This window comes from Epinephelus moara, chromosome 2 (genome assembly GCF_006386435.1).
Source record: "Epinephelus moara isolate mb chromosome 2, YSFRI_EMoa_1.0, whole genome shotgun sequence".
Taxonomy (NCBI): domain Eukaryota; kingdom Metazoa; phylum Chordata; class Actinopteri; order Perciformes; family Serranidae; genus Epinephelus; species Epinephelus moara.
In genome coordinates this window covers 17,113,441-17,140,115 of record NC_065507.1, presented here as the reverse complement: position 1 = coordinate 17,140,115, position 26,675 = coordinate 17,113,441, and the positions used below count along the sequence as shown (strand labels likewise).

Here is a 26,675-nt window from a genome sequence, read left to right as displayed (position 1 = left end):
TTCATTACATTATCAGGGCAAAATTACCTCACTTGCTTTCACCTTCTATCACTCAGAGGAAGCCACAGGGAGAGGGGGAGTGAAGGGGAAGGGCACAGGGTGACAAGAGAGATGGGGAGACAAAACGAGAGCAAGAGTTGGTAGCGTGGTTGTGGGGCATGAGAAGAGAAGGGGGAAAAAAGCAGATGGCAAGACTTGGGAGAGGTGACAGTGAAAGTGACAGTGAAAAGGCTGGGATATAGTACGGAGATGTTATTTATGAGGCAAAGAGAAAGAGATATTCAGCATATTAAAGGTCACGTTAAAGGAAAACAGCTCAGATAGTGTAGTGGTAGCTGATGCAGCAGGTAGGTCTGTAATGCTGCTGAGAAAATGGGTCCTGTTTTGTAACCCAAACTTAAACACATATTTCACAGTGATGCTAATGTATAGGCTGCATCCCCATCTGTGTGAGAAAGTAACTAAACAGCAGCTGGGGTTGGGTGACATGACCTAAAATATACATAAAGATAAATGAGAGATTTACTATGTACAGTGTGCATGTATTTCCTTTCTCATGATAGATATTTTTATCCTATTTAATTACAGTATGTCAAGCTTAAATACTGGGCTGTTGGTTGATTTGTTGGTGTTACTTCCAGTTAGATGTCACTGGGTGTGTAACAGCTGTCAGTTTATGGATATTTATTGAAGACTGAAAAATATGTACATTTGACTTTGATAACGTCAATAATTTGATGCATTACAGTCCAACCATAATACCTTGAACTGGACTGTAATTGAATACAATAGCTCCACAAAATATGGCCTCAAAAGCTCCGACTAGGGCTGCGCAATATGGACAAAATCAGCTATCACTATATTTTTGACCATGTATCTTGATATCGATGTTGCAACAATACAGAGAGGTGCAGGAATGAGTCCTAAAACCTGCATATGAGTTAGCATTTTAGCACTTTTTGGTCCCTCATCGTAAAGTCAATGTTTTTTAATGGGTTTTTTGCTAGTTGCAAGCTTAGGAGACTTTCATGTTTTGTTCTATGACATAAAATATGTCAGCGTACCACCAATTTACGCCATGCTTTTTCCTGAATATTGTCGTCACGTTTGGTGCGCGTTTGGTACAGGAAGGAATGGTAAAAACAGGCTATTCTAAGGAAAGTGCTCCCAAGCAGAAAGTGACATGACACCCCCTCTCCTATTGGTGTTGTTTTTTGTGTGATTTTAGGTCCAATGTGTTAATACAGTATGTCAAAATGGAAAAAATAACTGTAAAGTCACACAGTTTTTTAGGTGAAATTTAAAGGTCAACTAAAGTAGTCAAAAACAGCCAATTATACCCTTGACCCCAAAGGGTTAAATCATACGACCATTGGGTAGTTCATTTATAGCCTAACATTAGCTTTTTATGTCGGGCAATTGCATTTATACTTCAAAAATCAAAAAGTGGTGTTCATATGTGAAGATCTGCTTGCTGAACATCATAAACTTCTGTTTGCCATGCAGATTATTTTCTGCAATAATCCAAAATCTGATGGAAAAATCTCATAGGGCTTTCCAACGAGGAACCAGGGCGATGTGGACTTCAGCGTCGGTCTACAAATAAACGCCATCCCTGCAGCACCTATTGTAGGGTTGGCTATTGGTGGTGGTGGTGGTGGTAGTGGATATAATGACTTAGTAGTTAAAGGCATGTAATACAACTGCTATGTTTGGTAAGTTCAGAAAATTACATCACTTTACTGTAATACAGCCTTTAAAACTAGGTAAAGACAACACTTAAAATATTACAATATTTAAAAAAATCTAAGACGATATGTAGTCTCAAATCACAATATTGATATAATATCAACATACTGCCCAGCCCTGGCAGCAACCACTGTATGTGTCATTATTCATATGTCATAGATAGATAGATAGATAGATTGATAGATAGATAGATAGATAGATAGATAGTATTATCTCATTTCAAGACAAATTCATGAAGCGATTTCCAGCCTCATTAGCGGCCATGTTTAATTTAAGCCACATAAAACTAATATATGAGAGTCAAACCAGCTCAATCTGTAAGCAGATGTGCTGAGACACAGACAAAACACTAAAGGGGCTGTACGTGTCGCACTGGGAGAGAAATTATTAGCATCCAGCAGCCAAATACTGATACACTGGCTGTGGTGCTTTGGGCTAAGTGTACCGACTGTGCCAGATACATTGGCAGGGCGTTAACAAATCAGTATTTTGCAAATAAATTCTGCCTTACTCTCACAAGTATTTCCACAGCAAACTGAATGGGAGAGACAGTGACAGCTCACAAATGAGATCTTACCAATTTAACAGGGCCGTAATGGTGCATTTGATCAAACACAGTGGAACAAAAGGGAAGCACAGTGGTCTCTGCAGCCTCAGTGATGAAACCTGTTTAAGTGCATGTATGTGTTTTACTGACATGATATGACATGTTCAGGGCCGGTCTGTGTGAAGAAACCCAGAGCCATAAATGGCACGGGGGAATACGTGGTAATTAAGAGAAAACTGTGCAGAGGTTCACAGCAGGGTAATTGGCTCTCATGCATCTATTTCAGGAAAACACACACACTCATGGAAAGCGATGGGCAAGCAACTTAAACACGTCCTCACACACACACACACACACACACACACACACACACACACACACTGGGTGCCAAGCTATAGGGGGGCTGTGGTCTTTTCTAAGCCCATACAGAATCAATAAGTCAGTATCAGAAATGGCTCTGCCAGCATGTCTCATCATCAGTGTGTGTGTGTGTATGTGTGTGTAGCTCAGGCTTTGATGAAAAGATGTGACCCTGGACGTAGTGAAGGTCTTCCCTTAGGAAGCATCACAACGTGGGAAACACGACAGCTTTTGTTAGCTGTCTGAATTACTGTTATCACAATTTTAAAATGTATAAATGAGCAAAATGACACAACACTGTTTTTTAAATGTGAACTGTAATAATTACTGTGACGTTACAAACTATAGCGTGGCAGCCATAAGTTAACAAGCATTTTTTTTTATCATTTAAAGTTATTTATTCTGTAAAATGTAACGTTATTTAATAAAAACCAGAGTATTATGTTATCTTACCAACATGGTTTGGTGCTTTGTATCCAACGTCTCATGTTAGCCCACCTAGCGTTTTCTAGCTAACGTTATTTGACGTTTGACGGCTCGCGCTTCGAACGTTAAACGGCTGGATGGATTCATATTAATGTCAATAGGTTACCGACTAACCTAGCTAGCAAACGGTGCTAATGTTAGCTAGCAAATGTCTTTTCTCCCCTTTAATTTCCCCAAGTCCGCATTATTAGACGCTTTTAAGTGGTTAAAAACATCCACATCTGAGGTTACTATCTGTCTGTCATTGTCTGTGCAGCTAAAACATAACGGACTCTGGAAATCACTCACCTTCCTCGGCGGCGGCTGCATTTTGGAGTATTGACATGAATGGTATTTCCCTTGCGAGATGTATTGTAATTCCAAGAGGAAATCCAAATCAGTGTGGGAGTGATATTTTGTCTCCTCAAGCCGAAATCCTCCCCTCCGGACGACAGGGAGGAAAGACGGGGAGTTAAATTTGTACTCCGGCGGCCATGATTGATGATAAATGGCTAGTTTGCACAGAGCAGAAACTGGAGCTGCGAGGAGAGGCTGAACACACTTGTGTCGGCTGCTGCCACTACGAGAGGACTAGTGTGTACTGTACTGTGTTGTGGAGCAGGAGAGAGCAGACAGGCGGAGAAGAAAAAGCAGAGGGAAGGGATGGGGGGGGTAGAAACGGGGAACCCCTTCAGCAACTCGGCTCAATACCTCCCCAATGTGGCGCAGCGCGGCATAGCGCCGTGTCTGTGGTGAAAAACATTGAGCGACATCCTTTTTGTTCTGGCTCCTCTCGCCTGCCGTCGACTGTAACCGCGATCGACACTTCCTCAAAGGTGTTTCAAGCCAAATAAAAGGACAAGAAGGGTGTTAAATACAAAATGGGAGTCTTTATCCGATGAACATGAGGGGTTTCCGAGATGCTCCAGCCTGCTCAAGGAGAAAAATCTGACACTGACAGCAGCCTGCGTCCTGCAGACCTGCATAGCAACAAGAAACCGCAGTCGATCAAAGAAAAATCGATCAGAGTTGGACGATTTTATATAAATATGTATGTATGTATTTATATCAAATACATTCATGGAAAAAGAAGCAAACACACAAAAGACACCTTACCAAATTTGACATCATTGGGTTGTTAATAATAACAATTAAAAAATATTATTTTCAGCTTGTTATCAGCCATTTGGGCATATGGTATCAGGCACACATCAAAGTAAACATTTATTTTTTGATTTATTTAACCTTTATTTAACCAAGAAGTCCTATTCAGACTGAAAATCTTTTACAAGAGAGACTTGGCCAAGGTAGCAGCCAATCAAAACACATTTAAAATGCAACAAATTCAACATATAGCACAATAAAACAACAACTATTGAAACATAGTGGCCTCTCAAGAAAAACAAGCAACAAAAGCAACCATTTGGAGGAGAGTAGCTGGTAATTACCAGAGCTGACACACACAAGGGTGCAGAGGTAGGCCAGAGGTTTGCCTAATATTGCTTTATAGATAAAAATACACCAGTGCTGTTGTCTGTGAATGGTCAGTGATGTCCACCCCAACGCTACTTTACGCCATTGTTAAGAAGACTCTTGTGCAGGGGAGAACAGGGAGGGTTGTCACACTTTACTTTGTATGTTATCATAGTTGTCACTGTGATAACATATGATGTGACATGACAACCTACAATATGCTACATTAAGTTACGATTTTATATGATGCAATGTGATATGATGCGATACAGTATGGTACAATAATGTGATAGCCCATGACATGACACCCTATACGATGCAATCATACATTGTATAAAATAATGGATGTAGCTACATAGCCATTTTTAAGTCTTGAGTTTGGCATGTTGGCCGTCTTGGTTTTTGGAGCCAGAAGTGACTGAATTTGGACACGAGGTTGGAGCTGTGTAGGAACAAGGGGTGGATCTGACTTGTGCTGTGGTGACACCTCGCAGACAGCCTGTCACTCAAGTAGTCCCACCTTTAAATATGTGTAATTTAAAGTCTTTATAGAAAGTAAATGGGTGGGTTATATAAAAGGTCAACCCTGGTACAGTTGTCATGAATGTTGAAATTAGCTATAGACACCAAAACCATGTTTTGTAACAGGCTGTAAACATGTTTGTTTCTGCTGTAAAGTTGGGCATTTTAACATGGTTGTCTTTGGGGACTGGCATTGACACACTGATTTCAGCTTTTTACCATAATTCAGCTGAACAGCCTAACCTTTTGTGACCTTATCTCCTTAAAAAAGATATGGACTATCAAATGTGTCTTCTGCACTTCGGAGATTCGTCCCCACCATTGGCTCGATTGTTTCTGTTATTTTAATGCAGGGAAAAATGGAAGAAATCTTAAAAAATAATTAAAATTTGATTTCATTAAAAACGTTTCATTGAAACGCAATAACCTAACACATCTATCATAGGCAGGGAAAATCATTCCTTTCATGTGCATTTTTCATCCTTATATAAAGAACAAAACAAAGAACAATACACGTGACAACCAACCCCATAGAGAATGTGAAAAGCATTCCCAAGAGCACATTTTTTTTGCCAGGGACTAAGCTAACAACCACATATTGTAGCCTAGCTACTGAAAAAAACTAAACTATAGCTCTTCCTTCATACTTTTTAAAGGCAATAATTATAAACCCATTGTGTAAAAGCCTGGAAGAAGAGCTGGGTATTTATATTTTGACATAGAAATCACTAAAAGTCCTCTTATTTCGACTAAAAGTGTCTTAAGGGAGCGAGATCTAATGGCTGTAACAACTAACCCATGTGACAACCAACCCCGTTCTCCCCTACTTGTGTGTACTGTGAGAAACCAGCCAGTAGACTGGATAAAATGGGGCCATGGGGTTCAAGTGGGTGCTGAGTGAACAATTAAAAGAAAACATTACAATAGAGGGTGTCTGAAACCATTGTAATGAGCTGGCACCAGCAGCAGCTGGTTTGACATACTGTCTGTATGCAGCCTCTATGTGTGGGCCTGTGTTTGTGCTTTAGGTGTGGTTGGTCATGGTTTTAAATTAACCAGGTTTGAGAAAACAATAATGTAATGGTAACATGTAAATAGATAAATAATTCCTCTCTGGTCCATTGTGTTAGCCAAACTTTCCAGGGTCTCCTGTGTGAAACCTCTCAAGGTTAAGACACACTGGCTACTGAGGGGAAGAAATGCAGTTTATGTTACTGTTGCCCAGCTGGTGCTAATAATGCCAGACTATATAGATTGTAATATGGCTGGCAACATCTTACAAGTGAGTGGAAATACATGACTCCCTTGAAGCATTACTTTTGGCCAGATAGAAGCAAAGGCAAAAATAGCAGGATGGGAAAGGAGCCACTACTTCATGGCTCCTACGTGCCATGGCCAAGGTTAAGGTTAAGGCCCATGTAATCATTAATACACAGACTTTCTGGAGCAAGTAAGACATTAAGTCCTCCTTCTCACCTTTTGTTTCGGTAAAACCCCTCAAACTAACACACACTTTCAAACGCATGCACACACACATTGGCCGTCAAAAAAAACAAACACATCTAGTAACACCCACACACATACCTTTCTGCCAGTAGCGCAGAGGAAATGGCTGACATACTGTATCTGTTAGGATCCTGCCAGGATTCTTTTGGTTTATGATTTCTCTTAAGATTTGGCGTAGGAGTATCTGTTTATCTTTGGCAATAATAAGGTAAGACAATTTACTGTAACAACAGTTGAGTGCTTCAATTAAAAGTACACAAAGCAGCTCTGATGGCGAGTTTTGATTCATACATTGCAGATTTGCCTGAAATGTGAGAAACAACAGATAGTCTTTTATATTCTTTGTACATTGGTGTTTTAAAGTACATATATTTATGTTTTTGATCGCATGGCAGGAGATTTTTACTATTTCTTTCTTGCAAATTCATTATGCTAATAGCTGTATGCTTTTATTAAGATTTACATAGTACCAATAATACTGATAATAATAGTTGTAATATGTATTTTTTTAATTCCTATGCCCTGTCAAAAGCTAGCTTACAAAGACAGATAAGTAAATGCTGATGATTCTATATATTGGCCTACTCTTATCATAGTAATAATCACATTTATTAGCCTCAACAGTATTTCAGAACTACCTCTTTTTTAATTTAAAACAAAATAATATCTTTCTTTGTTGACCAAACTAAAAACAAATAAATATTTGAATAATTTAAGGTGGTGACAGCTTCATCCAGTTTACTGCCCATTAGACTAACAGATAGTTAACATCTGAGCCCCAGGCTCAACTGCTCTCACGCTGTATACAGGCTACAGCTTGTCAGAGACGCATACACCTCCTCAAGTTTTCAGCCACTGAAGTATCCAAGGCATGCATTGAGCCGTAAACAGCACAGTTAGATACACACTGTACTTCTACTCCTGAGAATGAGGATACATTACAAGGCATGGCCGGCACATGACAGTCTGTGAAAGCGTTTGTACAGAGTGAGTAGTTTCATGTATTTAAAGGAGGTGTTGTCTCATGGGAAAGGGGGCATTTTAGTGCATTTCCTGGGATGCAAAGTGGATATTCTTGTACAGCTGAATTAACAAAAATAACACAGATGACTTTATTGCTGTGCTCATGTGGTGTGCACACAGCAGGTTTAGAGGACTACAAAAGGGGGCCGCTCCGTCTCTGGTCTGTTATCTGTTAAATTCAACCTGAAGCTGTTTTTGAAGGAAAATAAAAGGCAGTGAAGACAGCGAAGGGTACAGAGTGAGCAGGAGGCAATGTTTTTGATCAAGAGAAAGTAATGTCAGAGAGGGAGAGGAAGAAAAGAGAGCGCCATAGGTTAACTCGTCAGTCAGCGGAGAAACAAGTAAGTCTGGCAGCTACTGTCTTATTTGCATGCAAGTTCTTTTAAAGCATCACTTCTGTGTTATTGCATTACATAACTGATTTGAGCTTGAGTTTGTCAGATAAACAGATTTAGAGAAGAGGAGGGAAATGGACTGAGGTTAACAGTGTACTATGAGTGCCAGTGGGTAAAACAGAAAGACAGGGGTCTCTAAACAAGGTCTGGTTTGAGTTAAGAAGTTATTCCTCTGTCTCTCGCTCTCACAGCCATGAGGTTTTGGAGAACTTTGGCGTGCAAAGTGCCAGAATGAGTGCTGTTCTTCTGCCTGAGAACACAGCTGCACTAAAAAGTTGTTGCCACACAAGTCTGTGTGTATTTTCCTCTGAATCTTCCTCAGCTCAGATATGTTTAAGTATTTAGAGCTTGTTTTCTTTGGGGGGAGAAAGCAGAGGTAATACAGTTAAGACCAAGAAGTATTTCAGTAATTTGCTGAGACAAGGTGTAAAGATGTCTCGTAGAAACCTGTTGGGCCAGGTGATGGAACAATACAGTACATCTTGTTAAACACATACAGTACTACTATATATTGCACCCATAAAACACACACTCACTCGCACACTTGTTCATTTATTCCACCAGAAAAAGGATTTAGGATTCCTGCTGTTATGATTTGATATGGATGCCGCCATTTAAGTATCCTCTTCTCCCTATCCCTCACAATTCGTCTCTCATTTACTCAACCACCCACTCAGAGAGAAAAAGGCGATTAAAGGACGTCAACATTAAGATGATTTACATTCTGTGAAATGCACAATGACTTTAAAATGGGATGACTCACGCTATAAGCTGGATTGTGTCAATTTGACTGGGAAATCACAATGGATCAGTCGATTACGCTTGAGCGCTGCATGAATTATACTGAAATGTGCTGCTCAGGCATGCCAGTGTGAATGACTCGCGGCATCCTAAAATGTAATCTAGGTTGATGTCAATTTCTCGCAGTCATTTCCTGTGATTCCACACCCTCTATTTCTGTGTCTCTACAAAGTAAAATGCCTCGAGGTTGAGATGCAGCATATTCATACTCTTCCCTTTGTGCTTCCTCAGGTGTTTTCAGGACCAAGATGGACACCTTTGACAACAACGGGACCAGCACAACCAATTATAGTGCCTTCTACTGTCGCTTTCAAGAGGATTTCAAATATATTCTCCTTCCTGTCAGCTATGCTCTGGTCTTTGTAATTGGCCTGGCGCTGAATGCCACAGCTTTATATGTGATTGTGTTCCGCACTAAGCGCTGGAAACCCTCCACCATCTACATGTTCAACCTGACGGTGTGCGACACGCTCTACATCCTCACCCTGCCCTTCCTCATCTATTACTATGCAGACGAGAACGATTGGCCCTTCACCGAACCAGTCTGCAAGATCATACGCTTCCTGTTTTATACCAACTTATATGGTACAGTGATGGCATGGCACAGACCTATACAACACAGCAAGAGACAGAGTTTGATATATGATATGCTACAGCTACGGCAGCATGATACACTACAAGACGATACAGTATTATTCAATATACAGTAGTATGATGTAGAATATGTGATATGACATGTACAATACAAAAAAAATCATAATACATACAGTAATAACATGTTGTGATATTATATATGATCTAATACAAAAAATACAATATGATCAATATGATGTGATGTGATGTGATGTGATGTATTAGCCTAAGACATGACTTGAAGTGACACAAGGTAATAGAGTATGACCTTAGATGTAATATGCTATGGTAAGATATGAGATGACATGGCACAACACCTGCTATGCTACGCCACAATATGCTACACTAGGCTGCCATATGAAGGTCTATAGTAACATTTGATATGACATGACACACTACAAGCTACAATACAATGTGCTACACTGGGTTACGATTTGATATGATGCAATGCAATGCGGTAACAATTGATAGCCTATGACATGGCACGACACCCTATACATTACCTTGATGTAACCCACTGATATGTGGACATTTTTAAGCCTTCAGTTTGGTGTTTCTTTGGCACCAGAAGTGACCAAATTTGGACAAGAGGTTTGAGTTGTGGAAAAGCGAGAGGTGGATCTGACTCATACTGTGGTGACAGCTTGCAGACACCTTGTCGCTCAATTTACCCCTGCACCGTTGTCACAAATGTTGAAATAAGCTATAGAGACCAAACCGTTTTTTGTACCAGGCTCTTAACACGTTTGTTTCTGCTATAAAGCTGGGCGCTGGGTGTCCATTGGGATTGACTCGCCTCTGGAGCCAGCCTCAAGTGGCCATTAGAGGAACTGCAGTTTTCTGTTTGATTTTTCTGTCCAGAGGTTTCTGCTTGGCTGTGATACGATATGCTACACTACACTATAATACAATTTGATAACGAGGCCACACAATATGGCACAAAACAATGCAATATGATATGATACAATACAACACAAAAATATGTAATACCTCAAAAGAATGGCAGGATATCAACTAATAAGATGTAATACAACACAAAGAATTTCAGTGCAGCTACTTTAAAAACATATTATATGCTTATAAAGTAAACCATAGTGGTCTCTGCAGCCTTATAAAAAATTGAATGCATCATTCCCAGACTTACAACATAGACTGTGACAGACAAGAAATCCTACAGATAGACAATTTGATATATGATAAAATACAAAATGACACAATATAATGTCAAAGGATTTGACTTAAAGCAACACAATGAAACACAAGTTGACATAACACAGCACAGTTTGTTACAATGCAATACATATACTGCACCATATCATACATTGAATATACTAAAAAATTATTATATTTATTCCTCTGACAGGTTCCATTCTGTTCCTGTGCTGTATCAGTCTGCATCGCTTCATTGGCATCTGCTATCCAGTGCGCTCCCTCCACTGGGTCAACGCACGTCGGGCGAAGCTGGCATCCGTGGCAGTGTGGGCCTTTGTTTTACTCTGCCAGGCACCTATTCTCTACTTCTCAAGAACAAGGTGATTTAATTTATTTGTATATCCCTTCATCTCTCCCTTGATATCTCTCTTCATTGTACTGAATGTGTGTTTAAGTGTGGACTATTGATTTTTGTGGCACAACTACCTTATCCAAGGGTGTTTTAATGAGACATACTGAAATGAACAACCAACCTGCTAGCTAACAAATTTACATTTTATCTACTTTCTGTCATCATTGCAGTCTCTTCTTCTTTTCGGTTCAATACCAACAAAGCAGCACTACCATTTGATAATCTTAAACAACTACAATCTCTCCTGCCAGGGATATAGAGGCTGAGCAGCGGGTCTGCTACGACACCACCAGCCCAGAGCTCTTTGATGACTTCTTGGTGTACAGCTCAGTCGTGTCAGTGCTCATGTTCGCCCTGCCCTTCATGGTGGTGATGGTGTGCTACGGCCTCATGGTGAGGAAGCTTCTGGAGCCTGGCTGGGGGTCTGAAGGGGGTGAGAGGGGAGGCATGTCCGCCTCACGTTCCAAGCAGAAGTCAGTGAAGATGATCATCATCGTGCTGGCAGCGTTCATGCTCTGCTTCCTGCCTTTCCATCTCACCAGGAGTCTCTATTACTCCTTTAGATACCTGCGGCAGGTCAATCCAGACCAGGTGAAGACAAACACCCTTATAAAAACTGTGCTACAATTACTTTAAAGCCCAGTGTATCACATTTGTCATTGTATATGTCCATCAGATCAGCTGTACGTTGCTGGAGGCCTCCAGTGTGGCCTACAAGGTGACTCGCCCTTTTGCCAGCGCCAACAGCTGTTTGGACCCCATCCTTTACTTCCTGGCTGGGCAGGACGCCCGCAGTAACCTCACCAAGAAGATCAAGTCATCTATAGCGAATCCAACAAGTATGAGCGAACGCTTGACAACACAATTCTGATCCAGTATCTGAAACTATCCTGGTTAAAATGAGAAAAGGCTGTGGGGACAAGTACGGTACTCATACTTATTGCTGGTGTCTTCTGGTAGATGTGACACCTCGTACACTGACACTGACAGAGGTTACATTCAGATTTACATCATTACACTGCTTGAATTAAAATATTGACAGTATGATGACTGAAGGTTAGAAATAAACATTTAAATCACATGGTGCCCTCCTGACTGGAGGCACTAGAGGCCAGTAAAGGATTTTTATACATGTGTTTTGTTATGTTTAATAAGTTATGGTGAATGGACAAAACTGAACTACATGGTTGTTGTTAATGATTCTACTGGATGACTGCACTACACCAGCCTTATTGAAAATGTGCTGTAGCACTGTGTGTGCGTCACTCTGTGTCTTAATATGTGAAGGAACTCAAAATTATATTATAAAAAAAACATTTTGACAGAATGTTTGTAGAGATACATTTTTATAAACTGTCTCATGTACATACTGCATTTGCTTAATCTAGATGCCATAATTTGTGTAAAGTAAAATATAATTCTTCAAAATGGCTGTAAAATTAGTATATTTTTCTAAGAAGAGTAGTTGAAGTATGTTTCATGATTTCCTCTGATGTTAGGTCACTGATTTTCTCTTAGTAAGTGTCATTATTAAAACCACACAGCCTCTGAGCAATTGAGCTATTTGAAACCCCAGGAAGTAAGTTGTCACATTTTTTGTTAATGAGTTTTGAAAGTATAAACTGTGATTTGTGGGAAGAGTAACCTAAGTTGCTCTGCATCTGAGCCACTTGGTAAATCTAAAAGTTATCGGCTACACGGAGACACTACAGGTGAATAGGGTCAATTTAGAGTCACTAGTTAGCCTGCATGTCTTTGGACTGTGGGAGGAAGCCGGAGTACCCAGAGAAAACCCACGCTGACATGGGGAGAACATGCAAAATCCACACAGAGGGGCTCTTCCACCCTCGGTATGAACCAAGAACCCTCTTGTTGTAAGGCAGCCATGCTATCCACTGCACCACCATGCCGCCCAGGTAAAGAAATATTTTAGAATTTTATGGGATGTACTGGTGCAGCAACAAGTCTGGGGCAAAATCAATTTGTAATACAGAGCTTCAAACTGTTACCGTTGTGTTGTTTACATGCTCTGAGCAATGAAATATAACACATCTTCTTTGTAGCATCCATGCAGTTTCCACACTATGACTTAAAGCTCATGAACACAGAAGAACAACTTCCGAACTGAGGAATCCAAGGAGCATGTAAACGCAGCATTATATTAAAACAATCAGTTTTGGTATTACACATTTTCTGAAATGTTATGCTTAAATGTGCATAAGCCACATTACCTAATTAAATATGCACCACTTTGCATACATTTCATGAACACAAATCTGAACTTTGTTCAAAGCCAGGTTCAAATGTTTGTCTTTAAATTTCGTTGACATATTAAAATGAAAGGTTTTTACAGAGGGACTCTTGGATATCTCTTTTTATCACTCCATAAATCAGAAAATACTGTTAACAGCCATAAAAAAATCTATTTTTGCCATGTTTTTGAGGAATAAAATGTTCTCTAAATCACCCCTCAGTAAAATCCTTCCTTAAATAGCTGGTAATAAAACAGGAAGGTTTTGTGTGTAAGTGCTACTACAGTGGAGATGTTAAGCTCATAGTATGAGAAGAAAACTCATCTTGAGAAAATGGCCTTTAAAGATATGTATTGTAAGATATTATACATATCCATCCATTTGTAACTCTTATCCAAAGCCGGGTCGCGGAGGCAGCAGGCTGAGCAAAGTATTGCAGATGTCCCTCTCCCCAGCAGCACATTCCAGCTCCTCCTGGGGGACCCTAAGGCGTTCCCAGGCCAGATGAGAAATGTAATCCTTCCAGTGTGTTCTGGGTCTGCCCCGGGGCCTCCTACCACTTAGACGTGCCCATACACATTTTTAGACCAAAATACAGGTAAATAGGTTAAAAGGTTTCATAGAAATTGGCATGAAACTTCCCCAATTCATCAAGACAATAGTTTTCTGAAATTTTAGTTTCAAACATGCAAATGAGTCGTTATCTAATTAAATATGCACTTTCTGTATAGCTTTTCAGGACAGAAATCTGAACTAAAATGAAGACTTTAATGTATATTTTGGTCTTTTCCCCTCTAGTCTGAAAGATGACATAGTATGGAAGCAAAAAATGACCTGTGCATGATAAAAACTGTGTAGTGTCTCCCCTTGGTGGTCACTTTATCGAACAAACACCAGACCACCACTAGAGGGCAACACTGCCAAACAAACAAGACAGGCCTTTGCTCATGTCACTTTAGCTTTAACCACATTTCTGACTTTTTATAGTTCACTTTTTAGTCATCCATAGCTCACACATTCACAGACAGCAAAACACCAAAGACTAAAAACCCGCATCACTGTATGTCTGTAGCAAGAACAGCAAACAAGACAGTGTTTAAAATACACCTCTTCTTTATTTCAAGAGTAAAAACATCATCATACAGAAATAAAATGGAATATTATAAATGCAAATCTACAAAGTTGATGAGATGAATGCTTGTTTCCTGTCTTCCTACCAGCAGTACTTCAGCCTGAAAACATGTAATAACAATCCTAATAATAGTAATAAAAACAGATCAAATGAAAATGTGTAACTGCTGTAACCAATAAATATTCCTCATACTCCTCATAACATAATAATAAACTGTGAAAATGAGTGAATAAAAAACCTCCATGATTATAGTACACTCTTTAAAACCCATGAGGATGTAAACCGAAGCCAACTGAGCTGTGTGTGTTTGAGGCATCGCAGCCACTAATCCTCTTCAGCCACTGGTTGGTTTATTTAATTAAACTGTAAAAAATAAATATGTGCATATGTGTGTGTTCATGTGGGAGTGGTTTCTTGCAGTTATGGAGGTTGCATAACTGGAGTCTGGCTATGTGTACTGTATGCAGGTTTTAAAAGGTCAGGATTAAAACACTGAAATGTTGCACTCAAAGTGTGAAAAAAAAAGCATATGATGATTTCAACCAGCAGTTCAGCTTATGCAAAGTAATGTGACAGAGTTCTTTGATTTCATAGACTACAGATGTCACTTATTATCGGTGCAGTGCAGTTGTCGTTCACTTCATACATTTCATACATACTGTATGCTAAAATTATAAAAGCCAAGTCTGTGTCTCTACACCCACCCATATTAACATATGTACATTCATTTACAAGTTCTATTCTACAAAAGTGATCTCTACTATTTGCACAGGCAGCCTCGAACTGACGTTGGGATGCAATGTCGTTAAAAAATACGCTGTGATACAATATTCGGGGCCACATTTTGGCCCCAAAATCACTTACTTGGACCTAGGCTAAGTGCTAAGTTCGCTGAGTGAATGTTTCTCAAATTCTCAAAGGTTCATTTGACTCAGTGAGTGCATCTTCTGTTAAAGGGACAGTTCACAGCAAAATGAAAATGACTTTCTTCCTCTTACCTGAAGTGCTGTTTATCAGTCTAGATTGTTTTGGTGTTAGCTGCAGAGTGTTGGAAATACCTGCCATAGAGATGTCTGCCTTCTCTCAAATGTAATGGAACTAGCTGGCACTCAGCTTGTGGTGCTCAAAGTGCCAAAAATACATTTGAATAACTCAACAGCAATGTCTCTTTCCAGAAATCATGACCCAGTTACTCATGATAATCCACAGACCTTGTTGTGAGCAGTTTCATGGAGGAACTATTTTCTTTTAACCAAACTACACCCACCAACCATATCACTGCGCAGAAGGAGGTGTGCATCTACTGCTAGCTAAATTAGCACCACTGAGCTAGCAATTGTTCCAGCTCAGCCGGGCAGCGGTGGCTCAAAGATAGAGCGGGTCGTCCACTAATCGGAAAATCAGTGGTTCAACCTTCGGCTCCTCCAGTCTGCATGTCGAAGTATCCTTGAGCAAGATACTGAACCCTAGATTGCGCCTGATGCTCCATTGGTGTGTGAGTGTGTTAAAAACTGAGTAGCAGGTGGCACCTTGTATGGTAGCCTCGGCCCACCAGTGTGTGAATGGGTGAATGTGATTCGTAGTGTAAAAAGCACTTTGATGACTACAATGGAGCAGGTTTATTTACCATTAATGTTTACAGCTCATGTCATGCATGGGCCTCTAGTCCATGAGTAGATGCATGCTTCCTTTTACATGACGATACTGTTGGCAGGTGTAGTTCGGTAGAAAGAAAATAGTTCCTACATGAAACTGCTCACAACAAGGTCTGTGGATTCTCCTGAGTAGACAGGTCATGAGTTCTGGAAAGAGACATTTGAGAGAGTAGACATCTTTACAGCTAATATCTCCAACACTCGGCGACTAAACCCAAACCAATCTCCATAAATAACATTACAGGTAAGAGGAAAATATGTATTCATGATTTTGGAGTGAACCGTCCCTTAAACACTACATTCAACATATTCAGGGTCTAAAATCTCAACTCACCTTTAAATCCTGTGTGAGCAGAGGAAAAGGAGCTAGATAAATAAACAACAAATAATATTAAATTCTTTAACATTTTGTCCTCATAATACTTCCTGTAGTGCTACTGTGGTCTTAAATCAAGTGTCCTATGACCCAAAATCATACAGGTTCATATTTCAGCCAAGCCAGATTTGATGGAAACCGTCATAGTCTTAATTCACATGGCACTTGATCCCAGACAACTTGGCTTGACATTTACTCTTTTTTAAACGTACACACTTGAATGATTTTGTTCCAGTCTCACTGTTGTTTGAGCTTTGTCTTTGTGTCAGTAATGTATCCACAGTGTTTTGTCCTTTTCACTGTGTAGAAGTAGTGCAGATGTCTCTGTCTACATGTATGTTAAAGATGTGTCAGCCTACGTGTGTGTTACCCCCGTGTCTATGTTTTTCTAGGTGGAAGCACAGATAAAGGGGCTGAGAGTGCAATTTTTTTGTTTTCTCCCTCTCACCCTTCCTTCTCGCGTCAGGTGTTCACAATCTGTCATCACAAAACTACGCTCTCCGCTTTCTCTTTGGGTTGGGACAGTGAAGCAGCCGTGATGTGATGAGTTTCTATGATATCTGATGCATCTGTAAAATTACAATATTGTTTTTATGTCATAATAAATACAGTTAAATTCCTCTTATCGCCTGAATAGAAACAACTTCTTCCAGTTTGTTTTTGTGGTTTCTTGGTGTCGCTCGTGTGGAAACACCCTCTCTGCCAGCTATCAAGTTGTCAGCGAACGATGAGGTCATCTTCAGCGAGGTAGCGTTATCATACACCATCTCTCTGGCTCTTCACCTGAAAGAGAGAGTCAAAATGTCAAGAGGGGGTCATATACATGACACTTATCTCATTATTCCTCATTTGGGCTGATTTTAAAACATTAATAAAGAGATTTTTTTAAGTATAAGACATGACAATCCAGCAGATTGTTCTGACGACAGGCAGGGCCACATGATTACTGTTACAATGCTGATTTGAAAAATTCGAGCAGACGATTAGAAACAGAAGAGGCTCATTTCCCAAATCATTTTAGAGATTCTGATAAACAGATTACACTCTGTATAATTTCCTTTCCCGGTAAAGCAGACCACATAATTCAGAGCTGGCCAGAAGAATGCAATCTGACATGCTGATGATCTCAAGCTACGTCACAGCACATTAACTCATAACAATTGTGGAAGAATCAGAAAGAAAAGGAGGAGGAGAGTTGTAATTACAGTAAGTAGTTGTGGGGTAGAAGTGAAATGAGAGTGAGAGGGGAAGGTGTGTGGGTGTGTGTTGCAGGTTGTACCTCCTGATGCCGGATGAAGAGGAGCAGAAGGATTTCCCTCCAAACAGGGAGTTTCTTTGCTCCTGAGATGATGTCTTGGGCTCCACGGTGACAGGCTTCTGCTCGGGGATCTGAGCGACTTGGAATCTGTCGGTCAAACGAGAGATATGGTCACTGCCACTAAAACACACATGCTTACAGGAGTAAGCTGTTTGACAGTGTGTCTGGGTGTGTTTGTCTTAATTACTCTTTCTACTGTGTTTAATCATCTTTTATGCTACTTTTTGAGGGTTATTTTAAAACTTGTTACATTAAAAGCCATTTGTACAGTTTACAGATGGTTGTAGTCTTTCTATAACTCAACTGGAGTGGGGTGAAATGACTGCGAATGTGTCAGCAGTGGACAAAGTATTCAGATCCTTCAGAAAAGGAAGTAGATTATACGCCATTACAAGTAAAAGCCCTGCTTTGTTCTTCATCATCCACATAAATATGTGGCTAACTATGTGTCTATGTCTGGGTACACACATTTATGGGTGCGGGCATGTATTATAAGGCTTGTGTTTATAAGTAATTTGCTTTTCTTTTCTTAATTTCTTAATTTATTATCATTATATTATTGTCGCTTATTTCCTGATATTGCCTTTGTTTGTTTATGTTTTTTTTTTTTTTTAATTATTATATACTTTATTAATCCCGCAGAGGGGAAATTCAATTTTCAGTTTTATGTACGTATTTATGTGTTTTCTTTTTTCCCTTTTCCCTTATCTTTTTCATTCTCTATATGGGTGAAATAATCCTTAAAAATGCAAATAAAAAAGTCCTGCTTTCAAAAGTAAAAGTACATAAGTGATATTAGAAAAATGCACATAAAATATTAAAAGTAAAAGTACTAATCATGCAGCTGAATTACTATATGTTATATTAGAGTCTTACGATAACTGATACTGAACTCATAAAACTGACTGAATCTGATCAAGGAAGGGCTAACTTTAAATAATGTCTAAACATACCGTCAATTCTTTGATCTGCAACAATGCATCATATTTTATAAAACTTATCTTTTGTAGTAAAATTTGTCTGCACAGTAACTAATAACTAATGCTTTTAAATAAATGTAGAGAAAAAAAGGACAGTATTTGCCTCTAGAATGCAGTGCAGTAAAAGTAAAAGTGACTGTATATGCATGTCATACTGTCATTTTGTCATGTGTCTCACCTCCCCACAGACAGCACCGTCAGCTCCCCCTCCTTCCTCTCCTTCACTTCACTCCCCTCCACCTTCTCCTGTACAGTATTTGGCACAACAGCTTGAGTGTGGTGGGTGTCGACGAACACCCCTCCCAGCAGGGGCCTCTTCTGCTGGTCCTTGGATGTGTCCAGGGAGGACAGGATGAGGCTCTGTGGGGGCTTCAGGGGGTCTTTGAGGGAATCCAGGGGAGGTATGAGGACAGGGGGCCATTTTCTTTGGGCGCAGCGGGTGCAGCGGTAGCCGTGTTTCGGGGCCAGGCCGGAGAGGCCGGAGATGGTGTGGAGGTGGGACTGGTGGGGACACAGCCTGGGGAGGGAGCGGAACGGGGACAGGGGAGACAGCATGGGGAACCTGGGAGGAAAAGAAGGAGAGGAGGATAAAGGAAGTCAATAACTGATCGGTTACATTTTTTAAATGTTCAGGCATTTTTATGTTTGGATTATCTTGGGTAACTGAGTCATGATTTCTGGAAAGAGACACTGCTGTCGAGTTAATCAAATATATTTTTTGGCACTCTGAGCACCACAAGCCGCCATGCTAACTAGTTCCACTATATTGGAAGCATTACCATGAGCTCTACCCTTGTTCGGTTTAGATGTGTGAGTGGAAAATAAATAAAAAATTGAAATCTAAAGTTTAATCTCTTCACCTAGGCCTCTTTAGTTTTTGTCTATCTATTCTTTTGTGCAAAGAGAGGCAGAGCAAACGAGATGAATGCAGCTGTGTGTCCCTGTGTTGTACTAGTGGGTGACCTGTAGTGACCCTGGCAGAACCTCCCACCACACACACACAGGATCTGAAAGCTTTCCAGATTTCAATGTGCATATCGTGTGTGGGTGTCAGAATGTTCTCGAATCTAAAGCTCACATGTTACAGCAGCCCATTGAGCAGCGGCAGCACACTGCCAGAGGCCCCCTGAGACCTCTCACTATTGTACATGTGTAATGGATCCAGTTACCATCCATATAATAATGTGAGATAAGATGAACTTCTGTGGGAGAAGCTGGGTTGGTGAGCAGCAGAGAATGGTCTGTGAAGATGACTTCTCTTTCGCTGCCAGTGCTGATAAAGGAAAAGTTGCAACACAGTGGCGTAAACTGTGGCATAAAGCAACATGTTGCTGGATTTGTTAGATTAACTTCTGACTACTTGAGCACTTTTAACGGCCGCAGATTGCAACCAAAGTTCCAGCCGCAGCGACCCTTGGTCATGTAAATCGTGTGACTACAAGCTGTGTGACAGCCAATGAGCTTAGCGACAGGCCGGCTGTTGGAGCCCCATGACTCAAGAGACAGCGGTTACAACTGTGTCAGACATTTCACTTCAGACATGCGGCAGTGAGTCACTGCCAAGTGTCAGCCCACTCTAGGGCTCCACCGAGGAGACTTCATATGTGTGAGGGTACTTTCTTTTTCCCTTTGTCAAAAGAAGTGCACAAATAATACATTGCAGGTGGCATTATATTATTAAAATGTGTTAGAGTTACGTAATTATGATCCTGTAAAACACTGCTGGCATTTTTATTTGTAAGATAAAGAAATAAAACCTGTTTGCAATGGAAAATATTACGATGTTAACATGTTTTGTACCAAATGGCTCTGCTGGGAGCTTGAGGCAAGTCATAACATTGTCTATTAGATTATATTTCATTTGCAGTTTAAAGGGTGGTTCTGAATCTATATGTTTATATTGTTACACAGCTTTCTGCTTTCATCTCTGAAGAGCAACCCTCTGTAACTTTTGACAAGGTTTTCTCTCCTTCTCTTCTCTCGTGAGCCTCCTTCCAAATTCTTTCACTGCCTTGCTCGCTCTGAAACTTTCCTCTGTTTTTATCTTGACCTTGAGCAGCATGACTGAGCAAAAGTACATGTTGGAGATTGATTTTGAGTGTGCTCAACATACTTGATTGACGAGCCTTTGCTCATGGCCAACTGTTTGCTCTCGTACTCCAGCAGCAGTTCCTCCAGTGCAGCAGCATTTTCTGAAACACACACAGACATTCGGATGAGGTGCAGTCAATGTGATGGTCAGTAATGTAGATCAGAATAATCAAAGTCCTCCTGTCTATTGGATCGTGGTTTCTGGACAATATTAGATGTTTATAGATAACAGTCATCTTTGTGCTTACTGGTGATTGATAGGAGAACTTAACTCTGACTGGGATCATTATAGGCATAGGTGTCGTTTCAAAATTGGGGGGAACACATATGAAACAGACAGGTTGGGGTTTCTCTGCGAGAAAATTTTGAGCATCAAACACCTCATTTTCTGCATTCTGGTGAATTGTTATGCACCAATTTGTGCCCTTTCTGCGTCAATTTATTGTGTAAATGTCTTTAATGTTGTCAAAATAAAAGTCCTCCACGACTTTCATGTGTATCCTTAGGGGAGGGGGGGCAAATGCACATGTTCTAAATATTGAGCGTCGTTTGTTTGTTCTACTTTTGTTTCTATGGGGAAATCCTTCTTATTCCCCTTTCCCCTTTTGCTGTGTTTGCATTTCCAGCGCTAACCATCTACAGTGGAAATAAGGTGCGGACAGCCTGAGCTCGCGGCAGCGGATATGTGTCTGTGACGTACTCTGATGACTCTGTGTTCCCCTCTAAAGCCACAAGAGATGAAATGGCTCTGACCGCTGGCATGTGAGCGACATCACTGCTGCTCAAACACCTACCTTTCTTCTCAGTGATGAGGCGAACCAGGACACTGATGGTGTCTTCATTCACGTCGTCAGATATGTAGGGACAGTTGTTACCTAGAGCAAGCAAAAAAGACATAGAATTGTTATAAAGTGTTTTGTGAAACAATGTCAAAATACAAAAGCAGTGTCATATAGCTATTGACAAGTGAATTACTTCTAATATATATTGAAAAATACTTGCAGCATGTAGTGAAGTATACCAGTTATCACCACTTTGTGCCTACTGTAAAGACGATTTGGTATTTTCCATATTAGATAGTTAACATATATGCCTAAATATCATAGTTAGGTAACATGATGACAACTGAGCCATTTGTGTGACAACCGAGAAACTCTGCTGATGAAGAAAGTCAGATACAATTAAAATTCATTATATTTTGGGATATATTCTTGCCAGAAAATGGCATGTATTTCAAACCAAATAAGTTCATCCTGTTAGGGCTATTTATTATATATAAAGATATAATCCACACTATGTTTTTGCTTTAAATAACCATTACAGCCACTTCACTCACACATGGGAACAGAGTGAATGCAGTTTAGTGCATGTCACTGCTGGAATATTGTGCCCCAGAGCTCACGATGGGACTGATAAGGATGGATGTGGATGACTGAACAGCAAAGAATAGATATGCCTCCATGGCAACGCCCCCTGACCATCCCATAATAGCACAGCACAGAGAGGAGAGCGATGAGGGCGCATGGGGGGGGTCCAGAATAGCTCACTCAGCGATCACACTCCATTCAGCACTGTCGAAGCACACAGAGCTCTATGTGTGTGTGTGTGTGTGTGTGTGTGTGTGTGTGTGTGTGTGTGTGTGTCTGTGTGTCTGTGTGTGTGTGTTGTACCATATCCCCCAGGCCAGGTGACTGTGTGTATCTGTGTGTCGCAGAGCAAACTGCGACTGTATAGATGCATTTGTGTCTATGTGCGCGTCTGTCTTGCATAAGCAGTGTCAGGCTGTTGTTAGGCCATAACAATGGCTCTGTCTCCACAGTGGCTGTTGCTATGCATGGATAACGGCGTCCATTTCACAGTGTGGCACTCATTCTCTTCTATTTATTCCTTCGACAAGAGTCAGACCCATGTGTTCAACGTTTCAGTGTCTGCCGCAATATGTCACCAGTCAGACACCTTGTTGGTTTAAATGCAGCAGTCGCGCGGCGCTAACATGTCTGAAACTGAAAACAGCAGCAGCTAAACTCTACCTTCCCCCTCTGCCCTTGTGTCTGCGCAGGCTGAGCTTCACGCTGCGTAAACACAAAGTTGCACGACATTTCTTGTGTTATCGACCCTGCGTTTGCCCTCTCTGCTTCTCCCCTTAGTTGTCCTGTCACTGCGCTCTCCAGCAAGTCAAACTTTTCCCTGTCCGCAGCTCTGCGTAGTGAGAGTAACCTCTGCAGAGTCTGATTTTTCGCCCTGCCGTGCTAAGCTTGGCCCTGCTGTAATTCATCCCCAGGGGTGTTCCCCCTGAGCAGAGATGATGTGAAAAGTGCTGGAGTAAGAAGTTTACCTCTAACCTTAGCCCAGTCAGGACTACAGCGGACTGACAGACAGTCAGCGCACTGCAACAAGGATAGTTACATAACAACAAGAGAGGGAAAGATGCAGCATTGAAAGCCATTCTGTAATTCTCAATCTTTACCTGCAGTCCTTTACTTCCTCACATTATCATCATCTTTGCTAACTTTATGTTGCTCATGCTCTGCTCTCTTGTCCTTTATCTGTCTCACTGCATGCAGTTACAGCTTATCACTGCACCACTGCATCATCTGTCTTCTAAGCTGTATAAGAGGAGAGACAGAGGGGAGGTGAGAGTGACGGAGGTGATAAGGTGTCCTAAAATTACCCAGTTACTGTTGCTTGCTTCCAATGGAAAAAGACTACATTTGTAAAACGTTAGCATAGGTATTATCCTTCTTTTATCTTTACATAGAGGTTGAAATTCAGCTCATTAAAAGTAAGGCAGCTACTGTTATCGCCATGATGTCATCGTCAAACATCTCACACTGAGACATAAACCTTTTATATCTAGTTAAAGGATTTCATCTAGACAGCACACATGTAGTCGACTTCGAGCAAGACAAGCTATAGAAATTGACAAACCAGATAAAAAAATGGAACAGAGGAAGAAGAAGGAACAAGGTGAGGAGACAGAGAAGGAGAGGAGGGAGGAGTGAGTAAGAAGAGACATAAACCGTGAGGTGAGGACCCAATTGAATTATTGATCCGGCTGGGAAAGGAGAGATGGATAGTGTCATGTTCATATGAGAAGGCGGAGGGGGTGTTAGAGAGCCAAGAAGCCGGATGAATGGAGAGTATAGACGGAGCAGTGGGGGTGAGGGATCAGGGAGTTTCTCTTTGGGTGCAGGGGCATCTTAAGTTTCACAACAAAGCGCTTGGAGAGGAAGAGTCCGAGGCAACGCCGCAAACGAGATCAGTGACCAAAATACTGTTGCAATGACCTCTGTTTGTCCTCGCAGGCGCCGGAAATCATCTTCGTACAGGCTTTGCTTCAAAAACACATGCAGTGATGAGATGGTTGAGGATTTTTTTGGCAATGTGTAATGCATGTCATTTTTAGGCTAGACTTTCTGCTTATGACAAATGAAACAATGAGACTCATTGAGGCTTATCATGAAATCTGTTACCAGATCTGTTTGCCATGGATCTCTATACTCGCCACACAGCCTTAGCAACATGTGCTCTTGAGACTTGGTGACACAATAGATCTCTCTAAACATCTCTAAACCATAAAAGACACAAATTACTTGGTAGTTGTAGCTGAAATGGGAAAAAGTCACCACTTAGTTTAACATTTTAATCCTAATGACAGACTGTAAGTCATCCAAAGCAGCAGGTGTTGTGCAAACGCAAACATTTTCTTGACGCAGAACGGGCTGAAGGAAAGTCTGATCTGTTGAGGCGGCAGCTGTGCTCTGACGCTGCTGATACCTGGCACTACGTATGGCTACTTGGCCTAACACAGAGAGGGATAAGCCAGCTTAGCCTTTAAATCTGTTTATGCTTACACAGTAAATTACATTAACTGCACAGGTACACAGATAGTTATACGGCATTAAAAGGGGTAGCGAAAAGTGAGGAAAATAATACTTGAACGTGTAAATTATCCAGCTTGATTTGTTTAGAGGGACAGCTTCACATTTTGGGAAATTCACTCATTTGCTTTCTTGTCTAGAGTTAGATGATTAGATTGGTGCCACTTCCACAGTTGTTCGTTATATATGAAGTTACAGCCAGCAGGTGGTTAGCTGAGCATAGAGAATGGTGCTATGCCATTGTTCCAGTGGCCCAAAATTCCGAAGGCCCCTTAGTCCAAAAATTGCCTGCAACAAAAGGCCCATTTATCTGACAGCCTGTTAGTCATAAAAACAACAGCCATTGCTCCGAAGTCCTGTTTCTCCAAAAATACACACCCACTGCAGTTAGTTTTAGTTTCCCACCAATCCCTGGTGTATTTTACCAACCCATCCCTGCTTCTCAAGCAGCCTTTGTGCTACCAAACTTAACATAACAGAGTATTTTTTGTGCCCAAACCTAATTACACATTCACCACAGTGTTGCTGAGCAACTAAAGCTTCAACATATCCACTACAAAGTAGTGTATATAATGGTGGTTTACAGAAACGCACGATGTGAACATGCTTTTTCTGGCAGTTGGGTTGTCTTGTCCTAATGGTACTCCACCTTTCCATGTCAAGGAGCCCTGAATGGATACACATTAGGGCATGGACACTCATTTGGTAAGATTTCGCTTCAGGGACCTTCATCTGAAAATATTTTGGTTGTTGGTTCTGGTTATGACCAGAATTCTGCAGTTTTCAAATACAGCTGAGGGTATTACTGTGAAACATGATCAGAATAGTCACCCTTATGACTTGTACATTGGGCTCACTTCTAAATAGCGAAAATAAACCATTCCCAATTTTCTGGGGGACCCCTGGTGGTCCCTGGACCCTGGTTGAAACCGCTGCTGTAACTAAAAGGAGTGTGTATTTACAGAGAAACGGGACCAAGGAGCCATAAGTGTTTGATAACGAACTGACGGAGATATGGACATTCGGTCCGATGGGACATTTTTTGGACAACTAGGGCTTTGGCATTTTTGGCCGTCAGAGCAATCGAAGTCCCCAGGGATATAGCTAACTTTAGCCTAGCTCTTCTCAACAGTTACAACCTCTAAAACTCACTAATTAAAATGGTATACTATATCTTATTTGTTTAATTTGTACAAAAACCAAGGAGTAAAAACTACAATTTAACATTTAATAATAACTAGAGACCTTTAGTGACCTTTCCCCCTATGTGTTAGCTGAGCTAACCACCTGGCTGTTACTGCATGTCTGATGACTGCATTTGAAAGTGGTATCAATCTTCTAATCTAAGCAAGTAAACAAGTGAATTTCCCAATAATTCCCAAACAAACTATTGCTTTCAGCAATGTCCACTGTTAGCATGAGGCAACCAGGCTAACACAATGTGCAATGTTTGCTAAATCAAATGAACTCTCTCTGACTCACATTTGGAGTTTGTGCAGCTATAAACGAGTCCTTGCAGCAGACATAGTTTATCAAAATGTCAGATGTTCTGTGTGGAAACGTACCAGACAGTCCACACAAAGAGCTGCTCTGATCAATGTTACAGTTATGACGTACACCATGTTACGTACGGGTGCATAAAGGAGAAGTGACTGTACTTCTCACATTGTATTGTATGGATACCACATGTGACTTGACCTCAGAGTTCTGGACTCAAAGAGAAAAATCGACTCCTACCTAGGTCAAATACTGCAGAACTCCAGATCTAAGAGTCCTCCGGTACAATAGACTTCCAAAGGACAGGGATAAAGAGCACTTGTGTTACTCTGAGACTGAGCAAACTGCTAACAACGGGTGTGGTAACTCAACACTTGTTTTATTGCTTGATCCTTCTGTGTCACTCTCTAAACTCTCTTTACTTTTCCATTCATTGATATCAATCCCTCTTCCAG

General features: G+C 40.8%; 3 protein-coding genes across 9 annotated transcripts in view; 1 reads left to right on the top strand and 2 right to left on the bottom strand.

Annotated features, from left to right (window-relative positions):
• LOC126409117 (F-BAR and double SH3 domains protein 2-like) overlaps positions 1–3,995 on the bottom strand; it is a 93,635-nt gene extending 89,640 nt beyond the window's left edge. Inside the window, exon 1 of one of the 2 annotated variants that reach the window (XM_050075058.1) lies at positions 3,431–3,995. In XM_050075058.1, coding sequence (XP_049931015.1) covers positions 3,431–3,451 — 21 coding nt within the window. In that variant the 5' untranslated portion in view covers positions 3,452–3,995. The remainder of the gene's footprint in view (positions 1–3,430) is intronic. The other variant, XM_050075065.1, reaches the window with a different exon arrangement.
• Positions 1–14,799, top strand: part of p2ry2.1 (purinergic receptor P2Y2, tandem duplicate 1) — a 67,192-nt gene extending 52,393 nt beyond the window's left edge. For 3 of the 6 annotated variants that reach the window (XM_050032370.1, XM_050032379.1, XM_050032403.1), the window contains 4 exons: positions 9,073–9,426; positions 10,838–11,006; positions 11,290–11,629; positions 11,715–14,799. In XM_050032370.1, the coding sequence (XP_049888327.1) occupies positions 9,073–9,426; positions 10,838–11,006; positions 11,290–11,629; positions 11,715–11,909 (1,058 nt within the window). In that variant the 3' untranslated portion in view covers positions 11,910–14,799. Of the gene's footprint in view, positions 1–6,704; positions 6,831–7,492; positions 7,610–7,772; positions 7,987–9,072; positions 9,427–10,837; positions 11,007–11,289; positions 11,630–11,714 lie in introns of those variants that run through there. The other 3 variants (XM_050032387.1, XM_050032396.1, XM_050032412.1) reach the window with 3 other exon arrangements.
• Positions 14,800–14,945: 146 nt separating this feature from the next.
• relt (RELT TNF receptor) overlaps positions 14,946–26,675 on the bottom strand; it is a 33,889-nt gene continuing 22,159 nt past the window's right edge. Inside the window, exons 7-11 of the mRNA XM_050075145.1 lie at positions 21,637–21,717; positions 20,865–20,943; positions 18,930–19,313; positions 17,733–17,858; positions 14,946–17,236 (exon numbers count right to left, since the gene is read on the bottom strand). Coding sequence (XP_049931102.1) covers positions 17,233–17,236; positions 17,733–17,858; positions 18,930–19,313; positions 20,865–20,943; positions 21,637–21,717 — 674 coding nt within the window. The 3' untranslated portion in view covers positions 14,946–17,232. The remainder of the gene's footprint in view (positions 17,237–17,732; positions 17,859–18,929; positions 19,314–20,864; positions 20,944–21,636; positions 21,718–26,675) is intronic.